This window comes from Mobula hypostoma, chromosome 19, assembly GCF_963921235.1.
Source record: "Mobula hypostoma chromosome 19, sMobHyp1.1, whole genome shotgun sequence".
In the NCBI taxonomy this organism is placed as follows: domain Eukaryota; kingdom Metazoa; phylum Chordata; class Chondrichthyes; order Myliobatiformes; family Myliobatidae; genus Mobula; species Mobula hypostoma.
The window spans coordinates 25,889,234-25,899,485 of NC_086115.1; the positions used below are offsets into that span (position 1 = coordinate 25,889,234).

Consider the following 10,252-nt stretch of genomic DNA (forward strand, 5'->3'; position numbering starts at 1 on the left):
GTGTGTGTGTGTGTGTGTGTGTGTGTGTGTATGTATATTATAATCTATATATACTGTATATATATATTTTGGACAATTTGTCTTTTGCACATTGGTTGTTTATCAGTTATTATATGTATAGGTTTTCAAAAATTCTGCTGTATTTATTTATTTTCCTGTAAATGCCTGTAAGAAAATGGATGTGAAGGTTGTATATGGTGACATATCTGTACTTTGATAATAAATTTACTTTGACTTTGATTTACCCTCCGCATACCTAGGCTCATCTCCCAGATGAGCAGAGGAAGGAAGCTTTATTAGAAGGATTCCCTGCTTTGTAGATGCAGCTGCATTGATTACCATGCATTAGTGAATGAATGCCTGTTCTGATTATTTAATTGGCTTGTACAATATCTCTGCACTCTGAGAACAGTGCAGGCATTTGTGTGCAGATCATCTTGACTCAGTTTGAGTATGTGAAATGGCTTACAGCATTGCTCCATTAGGTAGGAATTGCCCCTTGTGCTTCTTGCCAGGGTTTGCGCTTGGTGGGTCTCATGTGTACCCCGAGCCCAGGCACCCAGCATCCTCCTTCTGACCAGGACTTGAATGTCCCATTGAGTGAAGGTGCACGTTGTTTCCCACTGCACTCCATTCTGTTTCCTGTCTGATAGCCAAGTATGGTTTGCTGAAGTCTGATTGCCACGAGGACCATGTCTTTAAGAAATGACCTCCTTCTCTGGTTAGCATACAGCAGTGTGTCGGGAAATGCAATGACATTGGCCAAGATCCTGTCGCGAATTTAGTGTTTGCTTATAGGTATGAACAACTCTGGTATAGTTTCGGATGCCATTTCACTAATTTTACATGTAGTTTGTAGTGGACAGGATTGGATATCGGCAATAAATGCTATAACAAAAAAGAAGATGGAAAGCATAAACAGGTATCATGGTAAAGGGAACAAGAAAATAAGAAGTATCACAATCCTTCACTCTTAAAACAAGACACATCCTATAACTGCAACATTTGGGATATACAGTATATCCAGAGAAAAGGTTTTGAAACTAAAATCAAAATTCCAGACCTCCAAGGTGGAACTTGAGTGTGAGTTCTCTGTGTGGTTGAAGATATTAGTAGGGTAGCACAACGACTTCCCGTATCAGTAAATTATTACAAGCTGTTTCCTATTCAGATGTTCAGAAATCCCCACTTGGTTTTCTCCATTGATTTGAATCATGCCTGTCCTCAACTCAATTTCATTTGCTTTGTACCCGGCTTGTGACATTGTGTCCTTTTCCAAAATCAGAATCAGAATCGGGTTTATTATCACTGACATGCGAGGGGTGACTGTTAGGTTCATGGCCTAAGGTAGAAGGAGATGAGTTATACAGCTCTCATTACATGCACATACAGTTCAACTCTTTGAGTGATTATGCAGAAAGTTTGAAGTTAATAACTCATCTCCTTCTACATTAGGCCACAAACTTACCAATCAGCCCTGATGAGTTATTAATTTCAAACTTTCTGCATAATCACTCAAAGAGTTGAACTGTATGTGCATGTAACGAGAGCCGTATAACTCATCTCCTTCTACCTTAGGCCACAAACTTATCAATCACCCCTGCTGTGGATACTTTCCGGAGGTCCAAGATTTGTATGCTCCTCGACTGCTGGACTAAGTGTGTAAATGTAGGAGGGGACTGTGTGGAAAAAGTAAATGTGCTAGGTTTTCTGAAATTGACTCCTTCTACCTAAGGCCATGAACTTATCAATCACCCCTCGTATATGGTGAAATTTCCCAAACTCCAATTGAATATGGCTGTTCTCTGTCTATTGCTCATCTTGTGCAATTTGTAAAGATTACAATTCATCATTAACCCAGCAGCACACTGGCAACCAGGCAATTATGTACATGTAAGTTACAGCTACATAGTTGCCCAATAGTTGACTAAACAGGTGAGTAATCCATGGGCTTGGACTAACCACTTGTTTGGGAATTCAAATTCAGTTAGTAAACTGAAACTTAAAAATACAACCAGTCTTAGTAAAGTTGACCACAAAACTGCTGGATTGTCATAAAAGCCCATTGTGACTCACTAATGACTTCCGGAGAAGAAATCTGCCATTCCTTCAAAACTGGGAACCCATTACAATGTGACTCACTTGACACAATTTGTGAAATGACCAGTTCTCAATCAACTTGATTCACTCCACATGGTATCAAAGAACAGATAAGAGCACTGGACAAAGCAAAGGCTATAGGACCAGACAACACTGCAGATACAGTTCCAGAGATCTACCCTCCAGAATAGCAAGCTTTTCCAGTACCATTACATCACTGAAATCCACCTAATTATGGGGATAACTGCATAATTAGATTATTCCCAGTCATCAGAGAAGTGATGGTTGCCATTGTTGATCCTGCTATCAAGTGCCACATGCTGTCCAATAACCTGCTCACCAATCTGCAATTTGAGTTTTACCAGGACCACTTGGCTCTGGATTTCATTGCAGTCTTGATGCAAACATGGATTACAGTCATGCAATCCAACACAGTTGCCAACAGCTCAATTCAAATATTAATACTAGTACTGAAGACTCTGTCAAATATGAGCCACTTATCACAGAGACTAAAACTCAACACAAACACTAACAAGTTGGTCAAGATGCCTTGAGTTGTTGGCCCTTGCAATCCAACCCAAACACTGGCAACTTAAACCAAATTCCAGAAACTCAAACCAGTGACTGGCAATTTAGCCCAGACACTGACCAATTCAACATGGATACCTGCAACAAAACTCAGACTTGACAACCCAAAGTAGACATTGATAAAGCAATGCTAGCAACTTATTCAGATATTAACAGCTCCACCCCAGATCCCAGCAACTAACCTGGAAGCTGGCAATTGAATGTACAAGTCTGCAATTCAACCCGGACAACAGTAGCACAACCCAATCTGGCAGCTTGACCTCGCCGGTGACAATTCAACCCAAACACCAGCAACTAACCCAAACAGCAGAAACTCAATCCAAAATAATGACAACTCAACACAGCAGTAAGCCAATCAAACCTGAGTACAGAGTGGCACAACTTAAACAGAATCAACTCTACCTAGGTACTAGCAAATTTACCCAGATGCTGACCAAACAACCTAAGTACTGTCAATTCTAACCAAACATTGACAATTTAGCCAATTAATGCAATCCGACCCAGGTATGACAAGTTAAGCCAAAAATTAGCAACTCAGCCCAAACACGTGAAACTCAATCCAAAACTATAAATTGACTGAAACACTGACAACTCAATCCAAAGGCCTGTAATCTGACATGATACCTTGACATCCAACCCAGAGATCTGCAAACTAGTTATGAAATCAACAGCTCAACCCAAACACCAGCAATTCAGCCAGACCCTGACAGCGCAACTATATCTCAGTTTAGACAAGGCAACTCAACCCAATTGCTTACAGCCCAATACAGATATCTAACGTTTGCTCTGTCTGCCACAACAGGCAGGATTTCCCAGTAACCACCCATTTTAACGTTACTTCCCATTCTCATTCTGACATGTTAGTCCATGGCCTTGTCTACTGCCCTGATGAGGCCACTCTCAGGTTATAGGAGCAACACCTTACATTCTGTTCGGGTAGCCTCCTAATGGAATGAATATTGATTCTTCTAACTTCCAGTAGTTTCTCCCCCCCTCCCCTTTCTCTCTTTTGCATTCCCCATTCCTGTTCCCCTCTTGACCCTTCCTTTCCCCTCACTTACCCCATCACCTTCCTCTGGTGCCCTTCCTCCTTCCCTTTCTCCATGGCCCACTCTCCTCTCCAATCTGATTCCTTCTTTAGTCCTCGATCTTTTCCACCTGTCACCTGCCAGCTTCTCACTTCATCTCCCCTTCCTCACTCACCCACCTCCACCTTATGTGGCTTCACATAATCGCTGCCAGCTTGTACTCCTTCCTTTCTGCCAACCTCCTTATTTTGGCTTTCCCCCCCCTTTCCTTTTCGGTCTGAAACATCAGCTGTTCATTCCCCTCTTCCGGATGCTGCCCGACCTGCTGAGTTCCTCCAGCATTGTGTGGGTGTTCCTCTGGATTTCCAGCATCTACAGAATCTCAATATGTATCTGATAATCCAATACTTGTGCTCCACCAATGCCATGTAATTAAACTTTCCCCAGATAAGTGTAGGCTCTAGGAACTTTAGGAACTTGCATTGCCAGATGTAGGAAAAGAGTTTGGGCAGATGGAGAAGGCAGACCTGGCCTGGACAGACAAATACACAGTAATAAGTATATATGATTCAGACGGGCAGTAACGAAAGTACAGAATGGGCTTGATGTCCAAACCCCAGTAATGCAGCTAAAGGAGCCCTCTGTCCAGTCCTATGTTCAGTGACCTCTGTGCCTCATCTATTGAACCCTAAACACATTTAATCCCTCATGAAGTTAAATCTCAAGCCAAAAATAAAAGCAGAAAGTAATGCCAAGTGCAAACTAGTCAGAAAACATCAGTGGTATGAGAAATAGATTTCAGGGCAACGATACTCTTAAAGGACTGTGAGCAGTTTTAGGCCCCTTATCTCAGAAAGGATGTGCTGCCATTGGAGAGGATCCAGATGAGATTCACGAGAATGATTCTGGGAATGAAAAGGTTGCCACGTGATCGGCAACAATGAATATAGAAATGAGTCAGGTTTTATAAAAACAAATCAAACATTTATTAATCTCTGCTCAATATTAAAAAAAAGCAAACGACAATCTTCACCAGAAATAAACTGCTATGCAGCCATTTAACAAACCACCACTCAGTACTAGTACTTAAAGCGATAAATGCGAAAACAGTTCTTAAAGTGGTAAATTCAAACACAGTTCTTAGAATGGCAAATTTGTAAGTCCAAGAGATTTATACAGTCAATTAGGAGAAACTTTCCCGAAGTAAAGAATTCCTTGAAGACTTGACATCACTGCCAATCCCAGCTGGATCCTGCCTTGTCCGCAGGATTCACAACAACAGAAATAAAACGGTTTAAAGGCACTGAACTTTCCCTCTGGATACTAGATACTGCACAGCCTTTTCTGCTGCTTTTAGCAGAGGCTATCTCATGCAGATCACTCTTTCTTGAACGAATTCAACAATGGTCGATCTATCCAAAACCACCGAACTCCTTCAGGTTCCCATCTTCACTCTCCAATATTACCGAAAAGGTACATCAACAAACCTGGCAGCGATTGGTGAAACTTCCAGCCCAGCACTTCTGTACCTTACAATAGAAAGTAAAACTCCATTTTAGAACTATACTGCGTCATGAGATTAATAAGCAGCATAGCGTAGTATTTGACTGACGATCTAACTGAAAACTAACTGCGTCACCAGGAGTCTACACTTATATACCTGGTTGGAAAAGGTCATCACATGACATCCCATCGGCGGGAAAACTACATCATGTGACCTCTGCAAGACCATTACATCATCCTCATAAGACAGTCACAAGATATCCATGAAGTATGTAACAGGGTTAATATATTAGGAGTGTTTGATGGTTCTGGGCCTGTAATCACTGGAGTTTAGAAGAATAAGGAGGGATCTTATTGAAACCCATTAAGTATTGAAAGGCTTAGGTAGAGCGGACATGGAGAGGATGTTTCTTGTTGTGGGGGAGTCTAGCACCAAAAGGCACAGCCGCAGAATAGAAGGATATCCCTTTGGAACAGAGATGAGGAGGAATTTCTTTAGCAAGAGGGTAATGACTCTGTGGAGCTCATTGCCACAGATGGCTGTAGAGGCCATATCATTGGAAATATTTAAAGTGGAGATTGATAGGTTCTTGATTAATCAGTGTGTCAAAGGTTATGGAGAGAAGGCAGGAAAATGGGGTTGAGAGGGGTAACAAATCGGCCATGGTGGAATGGTGGAGCAGTCTTGATGGGCCAAATGGCTTAATTCTGCTCCTATGTCTTATAGGCATTTCGTCAGTCACTCTTGAGATAAAGTTTTGTTGCATGTGCCTTTCTGTAGTGCCAAACAATGTGATTGATTGGCGATTCTCTTACAGTACGTTACCTATCCGGGCAGAGTTCCATGTGGAGAAAGGCAAATGAATTCCAGTTCCACAATCAACTTTGTAAGTTTCGGTTTATTTTCTTTACACTTAGTATTTTTGCAAAAATGGTGTAAATTGATTTAATTTTGGTTCCTAAGTGTATTTCTGCTGGTAAACAACAACATACAGCATTTACATTAATAGTAAAGACTGTCACCAATCAGTATATTCTTTGCAACCTCTTTTTCTAAATTTTTCAAAAATAAATTAAGAAATTACTCTTAAAAGCTTTGAGTGTGTGTCAGTGATTTAATTCTTATTTCTCCCGTGTTCTTCTCATCTCACATATTTCTTTAGCAAATTCTACAGAGTGTTGATTGGATTCTAGGCCTGCACCAGACCCTCCTGATTATACTTATAGTCGGGAAATGGATACTGCCCATGGGAAAAGGAGTCAATCGAGACCAGCTATCCCAACTGCTCCTAATGTTTGTGGGGACAGCAGCTGACATATTGGAGTTTAAGAGTGAAACACTGTCAGATAAAGGAGTCAGGTGGGCGTCATACTCAGATCTAAAGCACCTCATTGTTGTTGGAGCTATGCATCATTAACTAAGGAGCTCTGATGTTGTTTTCAGGTGCTGTGTTGAGCTGGTTTTTGCCATTTTGGCCCTGTGGACATGGAGTATGCTGCAATTTCCCTTGGATCTTACAGGTAAACCATAATAGTGCTTTCTATTCCATCATTAGGACAGCACAGAACACACTGATAGAGCTGCTCCTGTACTCTGGTTTCAATCCTGACCGTGTTGACCCTCACCTTATGTTTCTTCTGGGTGCTCCAATTTCCTCAAACATATTGAAGATCACTGTAATGTCCTTAGTGTCTAGGTGAAGGGTAGAATCCGGGGGGAGTTGATAGGAACATAGCACAGTACAGGCCCTCTGTCCCACGATGTTATGCCAACCTTTTCAACCTACTCATCCTTCCTTCCTACATAGCCCTCCATTTTTTTCTCATCCATGTGCCAATCTAAGAGTTTTTTAAATGCCCCTGGCTGGGCATTCTATGCACTCACCAGCTTCTGTGTTAAAAAAAAACTTAACCTCTGACACCCACCCAATACTGATCATCTCAAATTATGCCCCCTCGTATTAGCCATTTCTGCCCTGGGGAAAAGTTTCTAGCTATCCACTCGAACTGTGCCGCTTATTATCTTGTACACGTCTGTCAAGTCACCTCTCATCCTCCCTTGCTCTAGAGAGGAAAGTCCTAGCTCACTCAACCTAAGACATGCTCTCTAATCCAAGCAGCATCCTGGTAAACCTCCTCTGCACCATCTCTAAAGCTTCCACATCCTTCCTATAATGAGGAGCAGGAAGAGAATACACTATAGGGGGAAATAGCATTGTTGGATTCAGGTGTAGAATATTTATTTTTTTATTGTAGTTGAACATTCTTATGCTTGTTTGTGTTTTCAATCTCCTTTATGCCATACACGTCATTGTTCAGATTCCACATTGCTTAAATCAGGCTAATTTGTTAAATGTTATCTGTTGGAATTTCATTATTATTTACTCTTATCAATATTCTAGTATAAGACCACCACCATACCTTTGTCTTGCTCTTACCTTCCTCTCTTCCTCTCCACCCCCATGCTCTTTCCACCTTTTCTCTTTCCCTTTCTATCTCTCGCCATGCTTCTCCCTTCCTCTCCTTTGTTCTTGTAACAGTTAATAAAATGTGTGTAAGCAACAAGTTTTATGCCTCATTTTTAACTTCTGAAGAACTTTTGGATCACAAAAAACATTTGGATCCACCAAATTGCACATTAATTTCAAAACAGTTCTAAAGTTGCTCATTTAATTCCAGTGATGCAGGAAGAAGACGAGAAACCTACAAGATGCCATATCCCAGTATGGAAAGAAAAGCTATACAAATACAGAGCAGACCTCTGGACTATATGTATAACTATATTTATACAAGATGGACCTTTTTTCATTTTCCGACTGTTCTTAATGTTAAATAGAAAGATAACTCACCAGATGCTATTATTCTTCACAATCAAGAATAGCTTAGTGCTGACGCTGCAGATTTATCGGCTGGTTGTTATATATTTAGAAATACGCCAGCCCAATCAGAAAGAAAACCAGATGGTTACTGAGGCCAACGTTGCTTCTGATCCCATTGAGCTGGATGACATCCTTGAGTAAAAGGTGCTTCTAACTGGGGCAAGAAAAGGAATACTAGATGTGGACTTACCAAGATTTTGCCAGCACCATCATGTCCAATTGGTTGAGATAGAAAGCTTTTCATCAGAGTTGGATCACATGCTTGCTAATGTGCCAAAGTAGGAGCGCTGGCAAGTAGACTTCCAGGATCATTTAGAGGAATATTTTCTCAGCATGTGATTTTATGAGTTAGAGACAGACTGATATTGGTGTATCTCCAGTTCTTTGACCAACCCTCCCTCTTTGAAAGAATAGGATTAGAAATGTATCCCTTTACAACCCGGACACCCTGCCGTTGTCTCTGCTCATCCAAAACCAAATGAGAGGATTAATTTTTGAGCCACCTTTCATCACCTTGGAGAATCCAAAGCTATCCCTTATTGTACTAGAGGAAGTATGGTAACTAATTTATGTACAGGAATTGAACTTTGTAACAGATAACTGCAGACTAAGCATCAGGCGAATCCCTCTTTGATTCTTTGATTAGTTACCACTTACATTGAGAGCTTAACACCTTATTCAGAAGATAACTTCTTTTAAAGGTTCAGTGGTCACATAGCTACCTGTCAAACTAAAGCCAATGCATTGTCTGTACTCTATTTGTTTTTTATCCTGTTTTAAAGTAACTAGTAAATTTCATAAAACCCCCCCATGTGCCTTGTTTCAAATTTTGGTTGAATTAACATTGTTATTTCTTTGTAAGGAATCATGTGGAGTCGAAAATGTAACTTTTTCTGTTTGTTGTGGGTTATTCTGTGTTCACGTGCATAGGAAGAGACAAACGAGAATTACTGATTATCTGAATAAATGTAAATTCCATGAATTCTTGCACTGTTGCTGCAGTGCAGTGATTAGATGGAGGCCAGCTTGTTCTTTGAAAACAGGGCGTGTGTGTTAAGTGAATACTGTTGAATGCGCAGTGTATTTTCTATACTGCTACTGTGTCCAATCTGTGCAGACACTGAATTTTTAACATTTGATAAAAAACATTGGAGCAGTGTTTCCTTTTGTAAATCATCCGGTGAAGTCTCATTGGATTCAGTCTCTCACTTAAAGTCAAATGTGCTTTGGAGCACAAGAATATATTAGATTGAAACAAAAACCAGAAATAGAGCTATTTTATATTTACCTGTTTTCCTTATTTTATAATATGTAGATTATTAATAATAGATTTTTATCATAATTTTCTGAAATTACTGACCAGGCTCAATCAGTATTCATCACAGGTTCACTTTTAACCTGATCTTTTTCCCTCATGTTTTCCACAATGACAATTTTACTTCCTGATGCTCATTCTGCGTTGTGGAGCCCTTTTGTTCAACAGATTCACCTTCCCTTCTGTGAATATCTTCAGTCAGTGTGCTCCCCTTAAATCCAATAATCGGCTGACTCTGACTTGGGAGGAATGCAGAACAAAACACCAACTCGGGCGCCACGGTAGTGTAGTGGTTAACGCGATGCTCTTCCGCTGGGGTTCAGAGTTCAATTTCAGTGCCGTTTGTACATTCTCCCCGTGAACCACTTGAGTTTCCTCTGCGTCCTCCAGTTTTCCGCTACAGTCCAAAGACAGAGGTTAATTGGTCATTATAAATTGTCGTGTGATTAGGCAAGTGTTAAATAGGTGGGTTGCTGGACGGTGTGGCTCGTTCGGCTGGAAGAGCCTGTTCTGTGCTGAATCTCTAAATAAATAAAAATAAATAATAATCACACATTTAACTGCCTTCATCTCTGAAATTTTATTTCTCCATTCATTGATTTTTTTTTTCCCAGTTCTCCTTTTTGATTTTTCAGTGGTCTGCTGTCCATATTAATCGGGGGGTTACTAGGGTTACAGTAGTTAAGTGTATCCATTTTTTTCCCATCATTGGACAAGTAACTAAGTTGTTCGCCCAGAATCACAAATAATCATTCATTATTTTGCTGTTTCTTTAATGTTTTGACAAAGACTGACTGGTCACCTTATGAGTGCATTGGCCTCTTGGCCATTTGCCAGAG

General features: G+C 40.6%; 1 protein-coding gene across 1 annotated transcript in view; it reads left to right on the forward strand.

The window, feature by feature from the left end:
* The window catches only part of tmem26b (transmembrane protein 26b), a 51,205-nt gene extending 41,214 nt beyond the window's left edge, over positions 1-9,991 (forward strand). Inside the window, exons 3-6 of the mRNA XM_063071163.1 lie at positions 6,038-6,106; positions 6,383-6,579; positions 6,664-6,740; positions 7,899-9,991. Of these exons, the coding sequence (XP_062927233.1) occupies positions 6,038-6,106; positions 6,383-6,579; positions 6,664-6,740; positions 7,899-8,239 (684 nt within the window). The 3' untranslated portion in view covers positions 8,240-9,991. The remainder of the gene's footprint in view (positions 1-6,037; positions 6,107-6,382; positions 6,580-6,663; positions 6,741-7,898) is intronic.
* Positions 9,992-10,252: the final 261 nt, after the last annotated feature.